Source organism: Populus nigra, chromosome 2 (genome assembly GCF_951802175.1).
Source record: "Populus nigra chromosome 2, ddPopNigr1.1, whole genome shotgun sequence".
NCBI lineage: Eukaryota > Viridiplantae > Streptophyta > Magnoliopsida > Malpighiales > Salicaceae > Populus > Populus nigra.
The window spans coordinates 26,681,503-26,707,341 of NC_084853.1; the positions used below are offsets into that span (position 1 = coordinate 26,681,503).

At 31.3% G+C, this 25,839-nt stretch overlaps 2 protein-coding genes across 2 annotated transcripts; both read right to left on the minus strand.

Annotated features, from left to right (window-relative positions):
* Positions 1-2,246: 2,246 nt before the first annotated feature.
* LOC133682897 (protein XRI1-like) lies at positions 2,247-4,644 on the minus strand. The gene is made up of 6 exons (XM_062106442.1): positions 4,585-4,644; positions 4,319-4,429; positions 3,439-3,502; positions 3,247-3,346; positions 3,125-3,171; positions 2,247-2,620 (listed from the first exon to the last, which is right to left on the minus strand). Exons 1-6 carry the CDS (start codon positions 4,642-4,644, stop codon positions 2,247-2,249), a joined length of 756 nt encoding a protein of 251 aa, XP_061962426.1.
* An 18,519-nt stretch (positions 4,645-23,163) lies between these two features.
* Positions 23,164-24,524, minus strand: LOC133683195 (small ubiquitin-related modifier 1-like). Its single transcript, XM_062106741.1, has 3 exons — positions 24,322-24,524; positions 23,669-23,818; positions 23,164-23,406 (listed from the first exon to the last, which is right to left on the minus strand). Exons 1-3 carry the CDS (start codon positions 24,430-24,432, stop codon positions 23,332-23,334), a joined length of 336 nt encoding a protein of 111 aa, XP_061962725.1. The 5' UTR covers positions 24,433-24,524; the 3' UTR covers positions 23,164-23,331.
* Between the last annotated feature and the right edge of the window lie 1,315 nt (positions 24,525-25,839).

Below are 25,839 nucleotides of genomic sequence, written 5' to 3' on the forward strand. Positions count from 1 at the left end.
TGTTGGGCTTTCGTTAAGAAAATTTGAATAGTTTCAGATTTTTAATTGCAAGTAGCTTGTACATCAATTAAATGCCCTTTTTTTAATGGATTTTAAGGTGAATCAATGTCATATGTTACTATACTATATCAAATTAAGATAAATTTATAAAAATAAAAAATAAAAAATAATCACAAAAATAATATAAAAAAATAAATTACTAATGCAGAATGATAAGATCGTAAAAGAAAATAAGCAAAAAAAACAGTCAAATGACATTAACTTTTTAAATTCGTGACCTAGGTTATTATATTGAAAGCGCTACAAATGGAAAAAAATATGAAATCAAATCCCTAACAAATCAAATGTTGAAAGAAGAAATAAAAAAAAATCAATTACTCAAAAAGATCTAAAAAAATTTTAATTAAAAGAAAGAGAGTGAAAAAAAAAAGAGGGCAAACAAAAATTATCAATTAAAGGGTTGAATTGAAATGAAAAATAGCTTTAACATAAGAAAAAACAAATGAAAAGAATGAAGGTCAAATTAGAAAAAATAAAACAACGTAAACTTTGATTGAATGATGAAATTGAAAGCCAATAAAACTTTAATAAAAGAGCCAAAGAAATAAATTAAAAAATCTAAAGAATAAGGATTGAGATAAAAAAAAAACACATATGAGAAATTGTAATTGAAGAACTAAATTGAAAACAATCAAAACTTTTATAAAAGAAATAAGAACAAAATAAGAAATCAAAAGAACGAGAACTAAAATAAAAAAAAAAAAAAAAGCAAAAACAAAGAACTTTGATTGAAGGATGAAATTGAAAGCCAATAAAACTTTAGCAAAAAGGCTAAGGAAATAAATTAAAATTAAAATAATAAGGACCAAAATGAAAAAAAAAAAGAAATTGTAATTGAAGGGTTAAATTGAAAACAAACAAGACTTTTATAAAAGGAATAAGAAAAAAATTAAATCAAAAGAATAAAGACTAAAATTAAAAAAAATAAAAAGGACAATCGAGCACTTTTTTTATACAAAAAAGAGAAGAAGGGGAGAGAAGAAAAAATGACTACGTGTGACAATTCAACCATCATGCGTTGTCACACGCCATATCATGAGGAAGATAACACGATGACGTATTCAAAGACACGATGAAAGATTATGTTTGGGTACCAAGTGGTGTTACACGCACCGCCCAAATAGCGTGGACGTCACCTACTCACTGGTGCATAATGAAAATGTGCTAGTAGCTTTCTTGAATAAAAAGTAAATGTGAAAAGACCAAAACATCCCCTTAACCTTGGTAATCATAAAAAAAAAAACATGTGTGAAAGTACAAGAGTACCTTCAAATGCAAACCTTATCTTTTTTTTTCTAAGGTTAATAACGTATTTTAATTGTATATGAAGAAAGGGAAAACAAAAAACCCTTGCCCAACAACCTAACATTTTTTTTATCCTAAGGTAAAGAAGTATTTGAAAAAAACTAACATACCCATAGCAATCTTATAATGACTAATGAGCTAGTGGAAAAGATCAAAACACCCCACCCTCGAGGCTTTTTTTTTCTACTCAAGAGCAAAAATATAATTTCATTGTAGCAATACACGATAATATTACAGTAAAACACACACGTTTCATATATTTTGTTAAATAGTTAGTTTATTTACAAGATGTGTTTCCAAACACATGAAGGTTTTGTAATTTTCCGTAATAATAATAATGATATTCAAGATTTGCTTCCTGAGAATGATTATGGTCAACTGATATCCCAAGTTACTCCTCCAAGGTGGTAAACTAATATTGGCACAATACTCTACCAAACCGAAGTTCAAGAATTAATGTCAGAGAAAACTAAGTGCAGGCACTGCAACAAACAAAAAATCGATCAAGAACACGAAAGAAAGAAATGGATTTGTCAAGAACATCAGTGAATTATGATCTTTGAGGCCGACCAAAACTTTGAAAAATGCATCCAGCTTCAACCAAAATCAAACAAGCGGTGCTTCCACTCAATTTTAAATACAGCTTCTAGTTCTTGATGCACATGTCCAGTACAAAAGCTTTGCACATCGAAAGGATTCCAGTGAAAGCACTTACAGGGTATTTTTGAAGCCAAAAGCACATGGAGTTTTTACTTGTCGAAATAACCAAGCAACTATGTATAGAACAACAACCATAGAAACCTAAAATGCTATCTGGAAGCATAAACGCTATGAGGTGATATATGAATTCCAAGAACAGTATGAATAAAAAAAATGAAGCACTACCAACTTCTGTACTTGAAGGGTTGAGAACAACATAGCAAAAAAACTCGACCGTAGAGTAAAGGGGACTCAGGCTGCAACTTAGGAAGACACTTATCATATAAGCCTTTAGTTCTCATAATTGTGATGCTTCCTTTCCCTTCTTCTGTGCGAATTTTAGTTTTGCCAACAACAGGCTTCCCGAAAAAAGCAGACATGAGGTAAACGACGGGTTCTTCATCCTTTAGCTTTGCTTTCGATGGTGGAGTGTGGATCCGCTGGTTTATTTCATTCAAAGTGACATCTCCGTGAACCCTACAAGGTTTGATAAAAGCAAATGGATAGGCAACAGAAATAGCTAACTTCGTGGGTATCTGGATGAAGGACTTCATACCTAAGGGTTAAAAATAGAACGTCAGGCATAATTACTTTTTATTTTTCAATTTTTGAGTAGTAAAAATATCCAAAACAAAAAAAAAAGAAAAGAAATCCAATTATCTCCAAAGACATAAATAAGAATAAGAATAAAGTCGGGAATGTTATAGTGGCATGGTACTTCTATGCTTTATCTTGCTTCTCCTTCTTTTTTGGCCAAAAGAAAACAGAAACCAGAACAAAGTTAAGAAAATATCAAACTCAATGACCTCAAAGAGAGATACTTCCAAGTTATCAAAGGATATCTAATAAACAAGGGATGATAGCACATATTAAGCTTTAGTATATACAAGCAAAAAAAAAAGAATATTTGAGAATAGAGAGACTTTTAAAAACAACATTTCGAGGGTCATTGCAGAAATCTACAGTAGCAAACTAACATTTATACACCGTACATGACACCTAAGTGCTTAATAAAAAGTGACTCGGACACTTTCTGAACTAGAAAGTTAATTTCATATACCTGAAATATCAATTTGAATATCAGATGCTCCAGGGAGATTCTTTGTTCTCAGATAACAAAACAATTAGATTGTAGTTGTAGGCTAATAAGGTGTAGAAGTCTAAAGTTCAAACAAAGCATACATATTATTGGGACTAAAATGCATCTCCGAGTCATTAAAACAGTATGCGATCCACCGCTCAGATGACTGATCCAAGCCATTGTAACTGGAGGCAGAAATATCTATAAAAATATGACGCACTGCGATTACAGAGCCTAGCATAGATATTCAAGTTCATATTTGTTTTAGCAACATAACTTTGCAAGAGATAAACCTTGATAACCAGAATCCCACTGTGATGCTTGTGGCAAAACTTCTTCAAGTGACTCTTTTATCTCCTAAAGATGGAACCAAAAACATAAATTATGGAAATATTCAATACGAATACAAGGGAATATAGGGACTAATCCATTCTCTAAAGTAAATGGAGTGCACATTGATACTCCATATGAATAATATAGGAAAATAAAAGGTCAAAGAAAAAAAAGATGTTCAATTAGCTCAATCTAATATTTAAGACAGATCTGAAAACTGCATTGTAGGCAATGTTCTCAAAGCTCCATGCCCATTTCATAAAATAACTAAGATTAATCACCACACCTACTACAAATGGTTTGCATGGATACACATTGTATGATTTTCATAACCAACAACAAAAAACTAGTATAGTATAAAATTCAAATTTCACATTCTTCCATCATCAGTCAGGTCACAGTGTTCCCAAGGAAAATTCCAGTTTATTTTGGCTTAAATCCGAACTTGAAAGTCCTGAATTCAAATCTTGATGGGTTGGAGGCATAGAGCCGATGAGATAGAGGATCACATCTCATGTCGTATCAAGGGCTTTTAGACCTCCCAACATAGCAGAACCAAATTAAAAATAACAGCGTGCTTTAAACATGAGTAAATAGATAAGCAACACTGACATTTGATTTTAAGAATATAGGAGTTATTTCTTCATCACAAAAGGGGGAATCTTTTAATTGAGTGTCAAACTATAGCGGACACCTTTTTAATTGCAAACAAGTCCCCCTCCATTCTTCATGTTCCTTGTTCATGTTAGCTAAAATCCACTCTTACAAATGAGATAGAATAACCAGCAACTATCAATTACCAAAAAGGAAAAAAGGAAAAGGAAAAAAGTAAGTTGGAACTAAAACACCACCATCATGATCAACATGGCAAGCCAAATCCCCACAAGCCTTAACCGGAGTTGTCTCATCAAGCATGTAGGAAAGATCTTCTCCGTTTGGAGTCACTTCATCCTATAAACATTGAGATATGTCTATTAAAAAAAAATAAGAGCAACTATACATCAACAACTTCATTTTTTTTTTTTTGTGTTTCATCAAAACACGAGGTGCTGAAATATATATCTTCTTTGGGGAGAAAATTAAGATGCATTGCAGCAGCAACTTACCACCATTGAAATGTTTTTTAAGACAGTGCTCATCACGTTGCCAACCCCAATGTTCCCCATTGCCACTTCACAATGCAAAGAAGAAAACAAATTTAGAATTACATACACACATTTCTTACATCATAACAAGAAGCATAAGAAAATCACAAGGAAAATTTAGTGAACTATATCACAGTTTAAGATGAACAAATTAAGTAGTGAAAGTAATGCATAATCACAAACCACACAAGCAAAAATCAAACCCGAAATGGAACATACAATAGCACGATAAGAACAAACATCAAATAGCAGCAAATAACATCATAAAATTGCAGCAATTGGATCAAATTATTGTATAGTCCTAACCATGCATTAAAAAAAAACATAATTATCTTTTGGATCTCTTAGCCCAGATGATAACATTATACCACAATCTTTGCTTAGGTAAATTTGCATGTCATTATAAATTTAGCATAACAAGACAATAAGTAAGTAAAATACAGTAAAAAAACAAAAGCCAAAACAGAAGATAGAATGACCCACCAATACATTTAAAGCCCACATCCCTCATCATCATTTTAGTCCCAACAAAAAATAGAAAACAAAAATAGCATTTCCAAATAAACCCGGTAAAATAGAAATTAGATATTTACTTGTCATTGTTATAATCCATCGCCTTCTCTTCTCTCACTCGCTACTCGCTACCATAAAGAAGACAACAAAGATCCGGCTATGGCTATATACTATATGGTCAGTATGTACACAGAACAAGACAGTATAGTTAAATATTTTCGTACTACTATCTAATCGCAGTATGTATGTTATCGGCATGAGATGTCTGCTCCTTCTCTCTCTTCTTTTTCTTCTTTTATTTGTTTATTTATTGCATTTGCTCAAAAAAATCTTACGGATTTTTTCTTGTTTTCCCTTTATAAAAAATAGAAGAAAGAAATGGGGAGAGGAAAATAAGTGCACCCAAATTATCTTTAATTATTTAATTAGATGTCTTTTAAAAATATTTTTGTTTTAAAAAATAATATTAACTGATATTTTTTATTTTTTTTGATATATTGATATTAAAAATAAAAAAAATTAATATATTTTTAAGCAAAAAATACTTCTAAAAAATATATTGTGTCACAATATTAAATTATACAATATACTAAAAGGGCTCAGTGTTTTTGTTACTGTTTGCCTAGACACTAAACACTGTGGATTGGAGTAGTGTAATGACAGAGCTACCCTTGCCACAGAGAGTTGCAAGGACAACAGGGGAGGGGTGGGGTTGTCTTTTCACTGGGATGCATTTGGCATTGAAGGGATGGTTGGGGAGAAATAGTCAGTTCCAATTTTGGTGGGGCTGCAGGCCCTAGGACGCGGACACCTGGCACTGGGGCTAGCAAGCCCTGAGCATTGAGCCAGACCAGCACACCACGTGGTGATACCTTGCGCTTGGGTTGCCCTGCCTATACGCTGGGTCAGACCCGCACGCATGACTGTAGACTCTAGTGAGACCCAAGGCTCATGGGTCTAGCATCAGGACCCAATTCTCTTGGGTCCTTGTCAAGACTCATGGCTCATAGGTCCTATGTTCGGACCCAATACTCTTGGCACCTGCAACAGAACCTAGTGCTCTTAGGTCTGGCGTCAGGATCCAAGGCTAATGGGTCTTGCGTCAGGACCTAATTTTCTTGGGTTCTTTGTCAGGACCCAAGGGTATTGGGTCTTATGTTTCTAAATATAATTATTTTCCTTATAAATATTATTATTTTTATTATAGTTGAAAGTATTAGTAACAAACATATTATAATTTGTATTGTAAATATTATTAGTTCAGTTACAATTAAAATAATAATATTTATATCTCAAATAATAATATTTTTTATATTAATACTTTGAATTATAATTAAAATAATAATATTTAGAACACAAATAATATTATTTTTAATATTAATACTTTCAATTATAATAAAAATAAAAATATTTATACCGCAAACAATAATATTTATACCACAAATAAAACTATTTTTAATATTAATACTTTCAATGATAATAAAAATAATAATCTTTGTACCACAAATAATAATATTTTTTTATATTAATACTTTGAACTATAATAGAAATATTAATATTTATAACTCAAATAATACTATTTTTAATATTAATACCTTCAATTATATTAAAAATAATAATATTTTATAGCACAAATAATAATAATAATAATTTTTAATTTTATCCTTTAAATCAACTATATGGTTTTTCTTTGGTGGTAATAATATTTTATTTCAAATTTATTAATGACAATAACGATAATAAGAACAATAATTTATACTTTTACCATTCAAATGGGTTCTACATCAGGACCTAATGGTAATGGGCTCTGTATTAGGATCCAAGTCGAATGGGTCATGTGTCAGGATCCCAGTGAAATAGGTTTTACTACAAAACCTAATACCTTTGGATTCGGTTTCATGATCTGATTGTCTCGGGTTCGATGTCAGGACCCAAGTTTAATGGGTCGTGTGTCAGGATCCCATTCTATTGGGTCCTTCATCAGGAACCAAGGTTTTTGGGTCTTGAGTTTCTAAATATAATTATTTGTGTTTTAAATATTATTATTTTTATTATAATTAAAATTATTAATATAAAAATTAGTATTATTTGTGTTATAAATATTATTATTTTAATTATAATTAATATTATTATAATAAAAATATTATTATTTTACTTATAAATATTATTATTTTTATTTTAATTAATATTATTAATAAAATAAGTAATAAATTTGAAATAAATTATTATTAATATTAAAAAACAACCATAAATTTGATTTGAAATGTAAAATTAAAAATTATTATTATTATCATTATCATTAATAAATTTAAAAAAACTATTATTACTATCGAAGAAAAACCATAATTATTTTTTAAAGATTAAAAAATATAACAATTTAGGCAGACAAGTTAAATTATAATATTTATACCACAAATAATATTATTTTTAATATTAATACCTTCAATGATAATAAAAAAAATAATAATATTTTTACCACAAATAATAATACTTTGAACTATAATAGAAATATTAATATTTATAACACAATTATTATTAATATTAATATTAATACCTTCAATTATAATAAAAATAATAATATTTATAGCACAAATACTAATACTAATACTAATTATTATTATTTTTTAATTTTTATAAAAATAATATTTTGCTAATGATAATAAGAAAAATAATTTATATTTTTACCCTTCAAATGAGTACTGCATCAGGACCCAATTATCTTGGGTTCTGCGTGAGGACCCAATTCGCTTGGGTCCTCTGCCAGGACCCAATGGTAACGGGTCCTGTGTCAGGATCCATTGATCTTGGATCCAGCCTCATGATCAAAGTTGAATGGGTCCTGCGTCAGGATCCAACGGCAATAAGTCTTGCGTCAAGTTCAATCTCTTGAGTCTTGTATATAGACCCAATTCATTGTGGTCCTGTGTCAGGACCCGATTGTCTTGAGTCCAGTATCAGAACCCAAGCTTAATAGGTCTTGCGTCAGGACCCAATTCTATTGGGTTCTTCATTAAGATCCAAGGTTCTTAGGTCTTAGGTTTCTAAATATAATTATTTGTATTTTAAATATAATTATTTTTATTATAATTAAAAGTATTAATATAAAAAATAGTATTATTTATGTTATAAATATTATTAATTTTATTGTAATTGAAAGTATTAATATTAAAAATAGTAGTATTTGTATATTTGTGGTATAAATATTATTATTTTAATTTTAATTAATATTATTAACAAAATAATTAATAAATTTGAAAAAAAATATTATTAATATTGAAAAACAACCATAGATTTGATTTAAAAGGTAAAATTAAAAATTACTATCATCATCATCATCATTAATAAATTTAAAAAAACTATTACTATCGAAGAAAAACCATAATTGGTTTTTAAAGATTAAAAAATATAAAAACTTGGGTAGACAAGTTAAATAATAATATTTATACCACAAATAATAATACTTTGAACTATAATAAAAATATTAATATTTATAACACAAATAATACTATTTTTAATATTAACACCTGCAATTATATAAAAATAATAATATTTATAGCAAAAATACTAATACTAATTATTATTATTATTATTATTATTATTATAAAAATAATAATTTTTAATGATAATAAGAATAATAATTTATATTTTTACCGTTTAAATAGGTCTTGTGTCAGGTCGCAATTCATCTGGGTCCTGCTTCAGGATCCAATTCACTTGGATCGCGAGTCAGGACCCAATGATAATGGGTCTTGTTTCAGGATCCAATGATCTTGAATCTTGTCTCAGGACTCAAGTCAAAAAGGTCATGCGTTAGGACCCAAGGGTAATAAGTCGTGCTTAAGGCCCAATCTCTTAGGTCCTGCGTCTAGACCCAATTTACTAGGGTCTTGTGTTAGGACCTGATTGTCTTGAGTCCAGTATTAGGACCCAAGCTTAATGGGTCTTGCGTCAGGATCCAATTCTATTGGGTCCTTCATAAGGACTCCAGGTTCTTGGGTTTTAGGTTTCTAAATATAAATATTTGTATTTTAAATATTATTATTTTTATTATAACTAAAAGTATTAATATGAAAATAGTATTATTTGTATTATAAATATTATTATTTTTATTATAATTAATAATATGATTAAAATAATTAATAAATTTGAAAAAAAATATTATTATTTATATTATAAATTTTTATAATATTTTTTTAAGAATAAAAAGTGAGTCCATAGCGTAACGCGGGCACCTAACTAATATGTACTATAAGAAGTCTGTTTTATGAAAAAGAATTGCCTTTAATTATTTGTTTATTATAATAATATTCTAGATTTTATATACGTGTTAATTATATGGTGTTTTTAATTTAAAAATATATTAAAATTATTTGTTAATTTTTTTTATTTATAAAAAATCTAAATTATAAAAAATATTAAAAAAATAATTTAATAATTTTTTAAGATAAACACAAAAACTAACCATATCTTCTTTCATTTACGGGTTTAACGCATGAGCTAACGATCCAAATCTATTGTGCAAACTATATAATTTTAGCTTTTAGATACCTAGAGTTATTATACTTATCCTCCTTACATAAACATAAAATTTCATCATGAAAATTATTCATGAATTCTACCTACGCATGAGATTTATGGGTGCAATTATACTAATAACCAAAAAAGAGTTGAGATTCAATTTAACTGTTAATATAAATATAGTAAACAATGTTAATATATTTTTTTAATAATTTTGAATCAATTTCAATCAATTTCGTGTTTTAACTAAAGTAATTGGTGTGCGTTATATATTAGTAGTCTCGGGTTTTACTCCTTGGGTCATAATATTTTATTTAAAACAAATAATAAATAGATTAATATATATTTTAGTATCACTCAGTAAACACCAAAAAAAAGAAAAAGAAAAGTCAGAAATGACTCCACCGTCGCTATCAATTTCTTAATCGGCAGCGGCACAGTAAAACCCAACAAAAATTAGTGTTGGACCGGCCTATTCTAGGAGAAAATTGAAATAGGAACCAGCCTAGGATAACTCAAAAGAGGAATAGGTATCAAAGATATCCAGCACGCAAACACCCTCCTCTCATTTAAGACGGGGTATAAATGTAAAAAGAGAAGGAGGGTGACCTTTCTTTTTCCCCAAATGGGCGGCCAACAGCCCTAGATTACAGCAATCTCCCTCTTTTCCAAAGCAAAACCGGCCAACTGTATACATCAAATCCTCTCCCTCTTCCCAAAGAGAAGACCCCCAACCTAGCTGCATGCATCCCTCTTGAACCATAGAGAGGAAATAAGAGTTAAAGAGTACCAAAAAATGGTTGAAACCGTACAAGAGAGGGTGTGTAAAAGGTTGGCTGGTGTAGCTAGAGAAGGAAGGAAGGAAAAACCAAAACTAAAAAGGAAGAAGAAGCGAAAAATCGTGGGTAAAAGGGTGAGAAAAACTTGTTAGATCTCTTCCTAAAACTACTGAAAACAGTAAGGTGGTGCGACCGAAATCAAACCTTCGACTGGACAAGTACACTTGCGGGAGGAACAGGTAGGTGATTTCCACCCCTTTCTACCACAACGTTAGTTTTTGAAGTGAATTTATTACGAAGGATCTATTGTTGTGCTATATAGAATGCTAAACTGTCACGAATGGTTGTATGAGTATTATGAAGGATCTACCGTTACATTATACTGAATGTTAATTGTTACAAATAGTTGAATGAGTATTACGAGGGATTTATTGTTTTATTGTACTGAACATTAATTGTTATGAATGGTTGGATGAGTAATACGAAAGGTTTACTGTTGTGTTATACTAAATGTTAAACTGTTACGGAATGTTTATTGAGTATTACAAAGGATCTATTGTTGTGTATACTGAACACTAAGCTATTACAAAATGTATGTACGAGTATTATGAAGGGTCTACTATTATGTTATAGTGAATGTCAAATTGTTATGAATCATTTGAATGGGCATTATAAAGGATATATTATCATGTTATAGTGATTTCATAAACCGCCTATGGAACATTAGATTGGTTAATGATTAACTTCGGCTAATGACATCCTAGAAGGATGGCCAAGTTGCGTTTTTTTTATTAGCTACGGCTAATGACATCCGAGACAGATGGTCGGGATGAATAAATGATTAACTTCGGCTAATGGCATCCTAAGATGATGACCAAGATGAAGAAATGATTAGCTTCGGCTAATGACATCCTAAAGGGATAACCAGGATGAATAAATGATAGCTTTGGCTAATGGCATATTAGGTGGATGATCGGGATGAATAAATGTGTTAATCGCTCAATTAGTCGTCCGAACCCTTTTGTAAAGACTTGTAATGAAAAATTGAAATGGAACATGGATATGTATGTGCGAACATATAGATGTGATGTGTATGAATATACGTATGTGGTATTCTTCTTATGAGGATGTTACGTTGTGAAATTACATGAGGTTAGGATAAATGAAAGTACTAGTTGTGTAACTTGCCGCTCGACACTCTTATATGAACTCATGATGATAATGAGAATAGAACAAAAATATGAATTTATGAGTATGTCAATATGATGTAATGTAAACATATGACTATGCAAGTATAATATTATGGGCATGTGTATTGAGAATCTGTTTTATGAGAATGTTGATTTACGTTATCCTACATGAATTGTGCCTTGTTAATGAATGAAATGCAATTATAAATCTGCATAATAATATGGTGAAAAAATCTAGAACCTGACGACTTGTGTGTGTGTGTGTGTGTGTATAATTCCATCGATTTTAGCTTTGAAAAAGCCGAGTCGTTACACACTCCATGTCGAAACTCAAGTGGTCAGAGTATGTTTTGCACACTAGATGCAACATTTTCTTTAAAATAAACACATATAACACGTTATTTGTATTTGTATTTTTTTTCCAAAAAAAAATGCCCGTGCATCTTGGTTTTTTCAATAGCCTCATGAGGATAGCTGGATCTGGGAGTTATAACTTAGTTTCAAGAACTGATGTGTTCATGTGTACTTTGTTTTGTATATACCAAGTATATCAAAGACCTATGCTTGTTATGTCTTAAACAGATAATAACATTGATGTTTTCATTAAACTATTTAATTGTTTATTATTAATTATTTATAATTCTTGTAAATATATGTACTGCAGCAGGGATGTCTCACCAACGAGGTACCTAGGAACCCCATTATACGAGAACTTACTTTTGCAAAGAACCATGTAGTCCTATTTTAAATCACAATGTATTTTGTTTGAACTAAGTGTACTAAATGTGTATCTATTATTTGATACTCTTGTTTAATTTCATGACGTCTATTAGTAGTATAGGAGTGAAAACTTATGATTATGTAGGTATATTATAATTTGAGCTTGTAATCATGCAAACGTAATATTATGTGCATGTGTAAGAATTGTTGTTAATGAAATATTGATTGTTGTTTGGCATATGGTTTGAGCCTTAATAATGAGTGGAAACCGGTTTATCAATTTCTGAAATGTTATAAAAAAAATTTACCGTTGTTTTGGCTTTGAAAAGTCGGGTTGTTACAATTGGTATCAGAACACTTGGTCTGGATTCTAAGGATCATTGATAATTGTGTTGTTGTGATGAATTTCAGGATGGTGCGCACCTGACAAGAGACATGTACTAAGCCGTCCTCCTTAGAAAGGAAGGGCGGTGGTCGAGGTGCCTAAGGTTGGCAAGATAAAGATCCCTTGGATGATATAACATCGCAAGCTCCAGTAAGTTTACCTGAAATCTTGCGAGAAAGAACCGCGGTAGCAGGGGAAGGTCGGATGCCTAAGCGAATAGAGGAAGTACCCCCAGCTGCTACGGGGCAAGAAGAAAGGTTAGATGCACAATCATTGACTATCCCAACAGGGGTGCCCCCGCAGTATGTAGACTTGGGACTTCTTGTTCAGATAGTTAAAACAATGATGGAGGGCATGACCGGCTTGATGACACAAGCAGCTCTCTCCACGCAGATTCCGCAAGTAGCCCCTGTGAATGTCACGACCACGGGCAACGTGGTGCTACTCATACAATTGGTCAAGAGTATGAGGGAAATGGGTTGCAACCGTATATGTGGGAACAATATGCAGAGATAGCTGAGAGGTGGATAAAAAAGGTTGAGAAGACCATGATCTAGATAAATATACCTAAGAGTTTAAGGGTAAACTATGCCACCAGTTATTGTCCAATAGGGCCATGACATAGAGGAAACAATTCAGCTGAGGCGTGCGCCGAGACACTGACTTATAGTGACTTCAAGACAGAGTTTGAGAATCAGTTTTATTCTATATGCCATCGCAAGGTGAAGGAACAAGAGTTCTTGGCTTTAAGACATGGGATATATCAGTATTAGAATACGAAAAGAGGTTCCATGATCTCTCATTATTCGCCCCACATTACATGTCGACAGAAGAATATATGATTGAGAAGCTGAGAGATGGCTTGCGATAGGATTTGAGACAAGGATTGATTGACTTACGGTTTAAATTCGTGAGGGAGTTAATTGAGGATGCATAGGCTCTGAAGGCCTGTATTGGAGAAGGTCAATAGGGGCATTTAAGTACAAGCAAAAAAAGAGATGTGGTTTATCACAGAAGCAAACCACCATTTCCAAAGAAAGGAAAGAGCAGAGTGTTTGAATAGTACAGGAAAAAAGGGCCTTAATAGTGCTGCTCCACCAAAAATTAAGTGGGAGAATGATGGGGGGCAATTACATTCAAGGATGAATTATGCAGTAGGGACCGATGACTGTAAGGGTATTGACTATCCTCCTTGTGTACAATATGGATAATGGCACCCTGGGGATAGCTCAGTTTCACTAGGACGATGCTTTGTGTGCAGAGGGGAAGGACATAGGTGGAGAAACTGTCAGTATCTAAGGCAAAGATGTCATTACTATGGCGGAAGAGGTCATTATAAGAAGAAGTTCCCTAACAGGGCCACTGGGTAGGTACAGAGCTATAGGCAGCCGAGTTCGAGCTATTAACAGTCAGTCATAGTGAATATGTCGGTGAGATATTCTCAATCAGGGGCAAACTCCAATCGAAGGAGGCCGATGAAACAAAATGACTGGACCCTAAGAAGGATCTTGCACCTGACACGGGAGGAGGTCAGGGTTACAACGGATGTGGTGGCAGGTACGCTACTAATAAATAACCTTAATGTGCATATGCTGTTTGATCCGGATGCCACTTACTCATTCATTGCTAGGAAAATTGTCAATAAATTAGGAAAAGGAGTAGAAGTGGTAGAAAAGGGGTTTGTAATTGAAACTCCGATGGGGAACATGGTTGAAACAAATAATATATATGTGGGAGTGGGGTTAGTTTAACTAGGTATGAAATCGAAGTAAACTTGATTCCTTTAGAATTGCATGATTTTGATATAATTCTAGGCATGGATTGGGTGGGTAAATACAAGGCCCAGATAGATTGTTATGCTAAAACTGTTACATTCTAAATACCTGAAGGTAGGAGGATGGTTTTTAAAGGAGAGAGAATTCCCAAACCGACCGCCTTAATATTGGTTGTAATAGCTCAAAAACTTCTGAGAAATGGATGTATGGGATACCTCACTTACATCTTAAACTCAAATGACAAAGGTCCGCGACTGAAGGATATTCCTGTGGTGAAGGAATTCTCGAACGTGTTTCCTGAAGAACTACTAGGACTACCCTTAGAGTGAGAGGTAGAAGTGTCTATAGATACTTTCCCTAAAGTCCCACCTATAGCCCAACAACCATACCGGATGGCTTCAACAGAATTGAATGAGCTAAAGACTCAACTGCAAGAGTTGCTAGACAAGGGTTTTATACGGCCTAGCAATTCTTTTTAGGGAGGGCTGGTTCTATTCGTAAGAAGGAAAGATGGAACCCATAGGCTTTGTATTGACAATCGTCAGTTGAACAAAATAACGATGAAAAATAAGTATCATATACCACAAATAGATGATTTATTTGATCAAATAAAGAGAGTGGGAGCACTTTCAAAATAGATTTAAGGTCAGGGTACCATTAGATGAAGATTAAAGAGCGGATGTACCAAAGACCCGCGGGACCATTGCAACCATTACAAATTCTAGAATGGAAGTGGGAGATGATCACCATGGATTTTGTGTCTAGATTTCCCAAAGGTAGGAAAGGAAATGATACAATATAGGTCATCGTAGACCGCTTGACGAACTCCGTATTATTCTTGCTCATAAAAATGACCGATTTGGTAGACAAGCTTGCCAAGATTTACATAAACAAGGTGGTATAGCTCCATGGGATTCCAATATCCATTGTCTCGGATCAGGATCCCAAGTTCACCTCCCTGACTTTGGCCTAGCATACAGCACGCCTTGGGGACAAGATTGGATATGAGCACTGTAACAGCCCTAAAATTTCTAGTAATATATTTTGAAAATTCATGATTTTTTTTTTAAATTTTTTTTTTGACAGGGTTTCCCCTAATTTAACCTATCCCAAGTTATCGACAAAATCAACATCAATCCCTAATCAACTATTTCCACAATTCAATGTTCTTATTATACTCCAACATATCTCAATCAACAATATTTCACTTTCTTTAACATATCAACTCAAAGAATAATTATTTTGCTAAAATGAAGAAAGAATTATCTTAACCATGATACATAAACCATAAATTATAGACTTAATATACTTCCTTCAATCATATATAATCTTTTAAGTATTGTTTAACACAAATGATATTAGCTACATGCTTATATATATCACTATTATAATTAGAAAATATTTACACAACAGAATATAAGTTAAATAAGCTAGTCCATTTAAATTCGTACATACACAACATTATAATCTTCAAAATATACAGAAAGTAATGTTATTATTAACAATTTACATATCCAAAAGATTTACTGGTAATAGAAGTAAACTCTAAAACTACTAGGAGGCGCGATATTGAGATGAACCTGCATAATGATTAAAAAGATAATCATGGTCAATTAGAATATTTACATTTGCATTAATATATATATATATATATATATATATATATATATATATATTAGTTACTCAAAAAAATTTCTACATTTACTATCATCCTCCAAGTACTATTCACAAATCAATAATCCAAAATCTAAATCTGTCCACATCATAGAACTTCAGTTCTAAACCAATACAACTGGACCACCAGCACTAGTTCCATACCAGAACAGTTGGACCACAAGCACTATTTCAATACCAGCACCAGTTCCATACCAGGATAATTGGTCCACTAGCTGCCCATTCACAGGGCACCAGTACCATACTAGGATAGATGGTTCACAAACTGCTCATTCAAAGGGCACCAGTTCCATTCCAAGATAACTGGCTCACAAGTCTTCCATTTTCAAATAAATTATCATGGAAAAATCTACCAGCATTCTACATAAAATTTCATTGACCGAGAGAAAATTTAAATATCTAAAGTTCAGAGAAAAAAATATTCAAGTTATTAAACACCTACTCTAAAACTCAAGTCAAGCGAATAGGACGTGCGAATAAGATTAACATCGCTCAATGAAAGAAAAAATGATTGTATTATATGAAGTTAATGAAAAGAGCTTATTTACCTAAGTTAATAATGAATTTGAAATTATGTTCTTCAGCTTATTATTATTATATTGAAGATTATTCTTTATTCTTATATTATATTTGAATTGTAACACGGACATCACATAGCCACGGCACATAGGAATTATGTTCCGCATGTTTTGATATAAATCATGTAATCGCATGTTTAGGATGATATGCATTTTGTGTAACAATGTAATAGTGTGAAATTACCGATCGACACTTTTGTAAAAACTTGTAATAATAACTTTCTGAAAATAGGGATGTAAACATATATGCATGATGACAAAATGATATGAATGTATTGTTTATATACCCTTTATGGCAAAGATGTTGGATTATGTAATCATATGAGTATTACACTATATTAATTAATGATGTTTGTGTGTTCCCTCTACAATCTTCAACGAAAAAAAAATTATCAACATTTTCACGTCGTTGACCCTTTTCACTATGTCATAAATTGATGAAAAATCCTGAGACATTACAACAAGCATGATCCAGTGAAGACGCATTGGGTTTGGCACTAGCCAGGCCCAACCTCGATTGGGTGTGGCAGTGTGTCAAACCCTAGGTATGACTGTCAAGCCCCAGGCACGCCCAAGAGAATGAGCATCCTCCCTTTGACTCACCCAATGGACGGACCCAACCTCTCTTAGGCTCACTAAGGGAAGGACCCACCTCTCTTAGATCTAGCCTATGAGAAGAGCTCAGCCTCCATGGACTCATCTACATTTGACGTCTTGGACCCTAATCTCCTTACACCTTTTACGTGTATAAAAATCCTTCAGTGACCCACTATATTTTCATCAAACATTAATACATATGTAAGGGATATTTATCCCTCATTAAATGTTATCATGGTAAAATTACACTTCAGACCCCTCCTATTCATAAAAGGACAAGATTTAGGGGCTATAAATGCACCATGAGACTTCCATAATAAAGGTTCGCAATCTTCATTCTCTACTGTATATATATTTTCAGGTCATCTTTATCTATAATATTATTGTATTTTATCTTCTAAAAAGATAGTTATTGAAGAACCGGAGAGTCCTCACCTCCATCAAAGGGGATCTTTTGCAGGTACTAGTCACAACCTACATTGGCTTACCAAGCAACAAGTATAAACTATCAACCACCTTGGTTAGGGAGAATAGATGAAATTGCTAAGACTAATTGATTAACCAATTATCCAACCTGGAAGCCCTATTCTTAGGCTACTTGTATTTTTTTTAGACATTATCATTGAAAAGTTTAATTTTAAAATTACAAGAATCAAAACACAAAATTGTAAGAGCACATTGTTGTTATAACTATAAACTAGCTTAGCTTGTTAGAGGGGCTTTGCAAGCAAGTAAAGAAAATAGTTCTTTTCTAATGACTAGTGTCCTTTTTTCTTTGTTTTTGTTAGTTTTTAAACAATGTGGAAATAAATATATAAAAAAACTAAATCAATAATTAATTAGTTTAATAACTATTTTATTTGTAACAGTTTGTCACTAGTCACTGCTCTACATAGATGAAAGCATCGCATGAATGGATTTATCAGTAACAGTTTGTCACTAGTCATTATTGTTTTTGTAACGTTTTACATTTTATACATAGAATACATTTCCTACATAGCTAACTAGCTAAAAGCACCACACCTTGGTTTTATCTAAATGTGACTAGATTACCTTGTTCAAAATTCAATTTTACTCAAAAACAAATCTCACGTCGTCATTGTTTTTGTTTTCTTAAAAAACATTGAGATGATGACATTTTTTATCAACATGAATTAACCCGTCAAACTTGCCACATGAATTATAGTCTCAATTATGTTTAAAAACTTTGTTTTTTGGAATCATGTTTTTTATTTAATTATACAAAAAAAAACACGCAAAAAAATTAACATTTAAGAAGAAAAAATAAAATATTTAAAAAACAAAGCACTTGTTAATATTATAAAAAAAAACATGTTACAATCTTATTTAAAAAAAATAAAATTTGAATTATATTTTATTAAATAATATCCTAGATACATTTTTAATTAATTTATTTAAATTAATTTCAATTAAAAATTTAAGTGTTGGTTTGACTAAAAAAACAAATATTTCAAGATGACACCATTTCACCTTATTTAAAAAAAACAGATATTGAAACAATTATGTTTTAGAATGAGATAGGCTAGCCTAGTTAACCCATAAAACTCGTGACTTGGATTATGAATTTAATTAGGTTTAATAAATTATTTTTAGAATCTATTTTTCTTTTAATCAAATGACACTAAAACTAGACATTTACAATAAAGCAATCAAATTAAATTAAAGATGAAAAAAATTCATCAACGGCTTTACAGAAATATTGTTTGCTAGTAATATAAAAAAAATTGTCATATTCTAATTGAAAACAAAGTAAAAATTGAACAACATTTTATAAAATAATATCTCGAACATATTTTATAGCATTTTATAAAATAATATCTCAAACATATTTTATTTAATTTATTTGAATGAATTTAGATTTAAATTGAAGGAAAAGAAGACTTTGTTTACCCTTTTTTTAATATTGATATGACAATGTTCTGGTTTTACCCGGTTAAACCCAAGTTAATTAGTAAAACTTGCGATCCAAGTTAAAGACTTGGTTTGGTTGAATAATTCTTTTTCAAGAATAGACATTCATAAAAGCCGGTGAAATAAAATTCAAGGAAAAAAAAATCATTAAGGACTTTTTTTAAAAAAAAGAAGCTATTGTTAATATTAAAAAAATAATGCTACAATCTTATTTAAAAAAATAAAGAAAATATTGAATGATATTTAATAAAATAATATGCAAAATATATTTTAAATTAATTATTAGAAAAATAACCTGTAACATTCTATAGTTTGGTCGAAAATGTATTTTTTCACTGTGTTTTGAAAAATTACAATTTTCCTCCTAAACTTTGGTGCGCATTTAACGGTTTACATCTTGTACCTAGTGCGCCCAAAAATTATCAAAAAAAAGTATTAGATTATTTACATCTTTGTCATTACTTCTCATTTAATGATTAAAGAGTCTCTAAAGTAAAAAAAAAAAAAGTCATTTTTTTTTCATTTAATAACTAAATAACCCTTATATTAAATATTACAATTTTGAAATTAAAAAAAAAAACATAACCATCACCTTCAACCTTTTCTCCTAAACTTCAAACCTCCCTTCTCTAAGTCCACACAAGAAGCTAATATTTGGAACTTCTACATATGAAAATTGGTTTCCTCCTAAATATCTCTAAGGAAAGAGGCTTTCTCTTTAAGCAAGTAACCCCCATCAACTTTCAATTCTATCAAGGATAATGCAGTCACACCCCCAACACTATTGAGCTTTTGCATTATAGTATTCAAGTTCTTTCTCTAACTTCATGGAAAAAAAACCAAAGTCTTTTGCAAATAGTGTTTCAAAATGGTTTTCACCTTTCAAAGTCAAGTCCAAAAGAATACCACAATTCCCAGCAAATGTCATCTCCATGGTACAGACAAATAGCCCACCATAACTAATGTCATGACCACCACACCCTAGCAAAATTATTATAGTTGCTTAGAGGTAACCTAAAACCAATCTAAAATTCCAAATCACAAGATTTGTTTCTTAATTTACCATTACTTGAAATCCACCTCAAATTCTCAAGATTCAAATCCTAGCAAATGCCTAAATTATTTAACAAATAACAAGAATATACAGAACCCAATTAAAAAATCTAAGCAAAATTGATGAAATTGTAGAAAAAATTCATATAAAAACAGATTTTTCATGGTTGATTTTTTGACCTGAGTTATAGTCCTTGAAAAACTTCACACAGAAATGGATTTTTCCTTGATAAGTTTTGGGCTTGAGTTGTACCACAAAATAAGTCTCGCATGAAACGAAAAAAACTCTAATGCTTAAATCAGTTTTTGAATTTGGTTGTTCAAGTGACAAACAAAGTAGATAAAACAAATTAAGAAGATGAAAATGATGTTTTATAGAGAATAGATTTATGTGCTAATAGATTTATTTATTCTATAATGAAGAGGTGGTTTTAAGTGTTGTTGAGATAATTTATCATTCTTCTCTCTTGTTAAACCTAAAAATATAGTCTATCTTGAAAAATATCTGAAAAATATCACCTTTCAAAAAAACACTCACCATGAAAGGTGACATTTTTTATTGTGGTAATTCTAGCTAAAGTTGTAGTTAAAGTCATAACTTGTACAACTCAATGTTCTGGAAGTTCAAAAAAATAAGAGAATAGAGAGAAGGGAAGGAAAGAGAAAAGAAGGTGAGACTCGATTTAGTATATTTTTCATGGATGAGGTTGAAATAATATTATTCATGAACGAGCTTTATTGATTATTCATGGATGAGCTTCATGAATGAGCCTGAAATAATATTCATGAACAAGTCTAAAATAATATTATCTATGGATAAGCTTCACAAATAAAACTAAATAATATTATTAAAGGATGAACTTGAAATAATATTTACTGATATAGTAAATAAATAAGCCTTAACATGGTTTTAGGTTGTTGCGAATTAACCCAAAATAGCTCGGTTGGGCTAGGAGATTCAACCTAACTAAGCTATTTTATTTTTTTTATATTATCATAAAATAATCCACTTTATCTTATTTACTAGTAAGGCTTAGATTCATCTTGTCTTTTTACCCACCTTGTACACAATCCTCAAACCTATTATCATTAAACTCTATAATAAAGATCTTGAATTTCACAAATAGATGTAGAAATGGGTTTTGCCGTTTTGAATCTGGATTTGAACGAAACCTTATGTGAGATTTCAGTACACACTAAACAATGAAATCGTGCGAGAAATCGATTACAATCACTAGTTTTTTTTTTTTAAAAAAAAAAAAGTGGGTTTAAAAGGAGAGAGATTGATTTTTTATTTAATATAAATTGTAATTTTCAAGACATGATAGAAAAAATTTATATTAAATTAAAAAAATTTAATCTAATTTATTACATTGAATTTAAATTTATATTAAATAAAAAAAAATTAAAAAGCACAAAAAGACCAGGCACTTATGTTTAGGTGGACCAGAACACCTTGCCTACAAAATGAAAAGAAAGGCTATGCTAGTGGACCTCCAAGACCATCTCATGTTCTTTCTTTCTTTCTTTACTTGGCTTAGGTACACTTTAAAACAAAATATAATCAAACATGTTATTTAAATACTCTACTTTTGCCAGAATTGGTTGGAAAATCAAACTAGAATATTATAAACTCAAAAAATTATTTTTTAATTTATTTTTATTTAATAAACACCCCAACAGTTAAAAAACAAAAAACAAAAAAGAATGAGTGGTGTTGTTGACAAAATTTAACCAACCATCAACTCTTTCACTTCTTTGTTTTTCAACTACTTCCACATCAAAAAACTGAAAACTATACAAAATAGAAATCTAAACTCTAAAAGCAAAAACTGTCAAATTAAATAAAAAAATAAGCAATTTTAACCATACAAAAAAACCCTTAATTTTAACTATAATATCAAATTGAATCTCTCCATTTTCAATTTTTTTCAAACAATAAAACCAATATATATATATATATATATATATATATATATATATATATATATATATATATATATAATGTTGAGATGAGCCTTGTTGCAAACGAAATCAGAACAATCTCTCAGACCCAAATCCAAAAAAAAAATAAGAGTGATTACTGAAATTAAAAAAAAAAAAAAAAAGGATTCAAGGAAAAAAAACACAAAACAGTGTTGTGTCCCCAGTGAATAGTCACTTTTATTTTTAATGTAATGTAATTAACAATATAAGCAAACAAGATTAATTTTGACATGAACTTTGAAAAGAAATTGTTTTACTTTGATGGCTGTGCTACTTACCAAAAACATGCCCATCATTTCCACTATTATTCCTTAAAAACATTGCAGACAATGCTCCTACTAATGCACTTTTAACTCATTGCCATATCACAACCACCATAACAGAGCACAAAAACACCAAATTGTCCTGAGATTTATTTCATGACTGCAAATCATGAAGCTTCACAATTCACATCCACTCCCACAATTGTTTGTTTCATCATAAATGGAAAGTAAAATCTCCGGGTTCAAACAGATGGCAAGACATGAATGAGGGGTAGAGCAGAATTTAAAATGAAAAATGAAAGAGAACAGGAAATCAAGGAGCTATTCTCTTAATAAAAAAGGAGAACCATTCCATCCCAATTGCTTGATGAACGATTAACATGTACAGTAAAAATTGATCCAAGAACAAACACTAGGCCCTTAAAATCTGGTGCAGAATAGGAGTCAACCGCAATAACAGAACAAAAAGTCACAGGAAGCCATCAATCGGGAATCAATTACCATCACTTTAAGCAGAAATAAGAAGAGCTGAAACTAAACCAGGCAGCCAATGAAATAGGGGTAGAAAACATCCACATATTAAAACCATACTGAAAATATATAAGTAATAGGAGAAACCTCAAATTAGAAATCCTCCAAGTATGCATCAGTTTCATTTCATTTACATTAGTCTTTCCGTAGAAGAAGCCAGATAATGGGTCCGACTCTACCTTGATTTTTATATTCTATCCATGTTGCCCACCAGTCAGTCAAGGGATGCATGCCCCCCTCCGGTTTGGTGCAGCATCGCATCGATTTCATCGCCATCTTCCATGTCAAGCTGGTACCAAGCGGAAACAAAACATAAACCAGATGAATAAAAACTATTACAGAACCAAACATCCACGAGTAAGCTTCTATGGTGGTCTGAGAATATGCTTTATAACCACCACTATGAACAATCACATGTAGTAGTAGTTTGTTTAGTGCTCGCAAGAGCAGAAAAAGTATGGATGTGCTCAGCGCACAAAACAAAGATCGATACAGATCATAAAAGGGAAACTAAACTCCAAACCAAACAAACACTAAAATAAGAATTTTACCTCATCTGGAGTCTGTTCTCCACGGAGTCTGCGCCCATCAAATAAAAATGCAATCGAGTTAAACTCAACTGACTGTCTATCACAGTACGCAGTCATTAGTTTCCGCAGCTGGGTGCTTCGCTTGATCCTGAAGAACACCTCATTGCCATCCTACACTTGAAGAAAACAAAAAAAGTATAGTCCATGCTAGAACAGGAGAGGTAATTAATAAGGTGCAGCTAAAGAATAAAAACAGTGAGATTACGGTATTACAATACAAAATAATCAAAAGCAGATTTCGGGAAATACACATTCAGCAGTAGTAAATACAAAAAATCGAAACTCCAAGCTATATCCAACCTCCTCATAACATAACCCATTTCAGCAACCACCCAGGAGATTGATCTCTTAAAACCCTTGCAAACACACAAGTATTTGAGCGGCAGCACATCACTAATGAACCGTAAGATTTGATAACCTTCTCTCTTTTTCTTTTCTTTTTTATATTAATCAACTCTTTACAGATCAATCTACAAAAGGATTTATACCATTAAATATTCACAGAGCAGGAGAAATTAGGAGATTTGCTTTCCATCAATCAAAGCAAAACTAATTTCATCATGGAAACCCTAACAGAACCACAGGAATTAAGGGGAAAAAAAGAAAAGAAATACCTGGCCTTTGACTTTGAGGTTAATGTGAGCGGACTGATCTCCTCCGGGCTTTTTGTCTTCCTCCTGGCCGCCACCACTACCGCCGCCGCCACCACCAGCGGATGCAGACATTTCTTTTTTATGTTCCTAGGGATTTTGTTATATCACGGGCTTCTTTATATCTCGCTCTGCCACTACCAATAAGCGCTGGAGGACAAAACGCTTCCCGCTGCGTTTCATCTACGCTACTTTTTATATATCATAATCAAAACCCACACTACACTCGCGGAGGGTCGCGTCCGTCGTGTTATCGCGCGCGCGCTCTCTCTCTCTCTCTCTCTCTCTCTCTCTCTCTCTCTATATATATATATATATATATATATATATATATATTAAATCTCATTTTTTATTTGTTGTATGTGAGCCTTTTCTAATTAATAATATTAAAATTAGATAAATTAACAATAATATTGTTAAAACTTCAACGTTAAAAAGCTGTTTTATTTATACAAATGGAATATATTGTTATTATAGAGCTGGGGAAAATCTTAATTTAAAAGAATTTATTTATGATATAGATTAAAATATATAGTCAAATCGGTTGATGCGGAGAGAACGGTGTTCTAGGAGCGTGGATGGCGCGTGATACAGGATCTATTTGATAAGACTTTGGATTCCATTTTGGATTTTGAAGTGGGGAGATGAAAAAGGTGGAGAGAGTGGACGGTTGGGATGGAATGGGTGCGGAAAGGAATCGGACGGACGGATGAGTGTGAGTTTAGAAAGGTTTGGATTCTACGGTCATTATCTCTGCTTTTTTTTATAACACATTACTTGTGAGAGTACGATGTGTACTTCTTGATTTATTTATTTTATTTTCTAATTGGTGGTGGTTTCTTATGATCATGGAATAGAAATAGATTCTTCCTTATCTGTTGATAGTGGTGATTTTTGTTTGTATTATGAATTTGGTTAATTTTATCTCAAATTTTATTTGATTTTTCTGTTGTTATTATTTTAAAAAATATATAATTTTTAGTATTTTAAACTAATTCTCTTTTACGTATGCTAATAAAAACTCAATCTTTTCAAAATAAAAAAAAAACTTTCAGGTTAATAATTATTTTTATCTTTTCTTAAATATTAAACATTAATAAATTATAAAGAGATAAAAATGATTTGGAATGATGAATCTAAATAAATCATATAAATTAACGCCTTATTCTTAATATATTCTCAAATTATTTGTATAGTTGAATACACAACATATACAAATATTTTGCACATAAAATTAATTTGAAATTAACACTAATAACAATTAAAACATTCAATCAATATTCATAATTATCTAGTGTTGATTCTGATATCATTGTTGAGTTTTTCGAAACACATATACCCAGCGGAAACTGTAAATTTAAAACAAAATTAGAAGTCTCAAGGATTCCGCTAGACATATCTAGAGTTATTTAGAGTTTGTACGAAGATTATCTGAAGATCATATGTTCTTTTTGGCTTTGAATATTTGTTTCGAGGATGGGT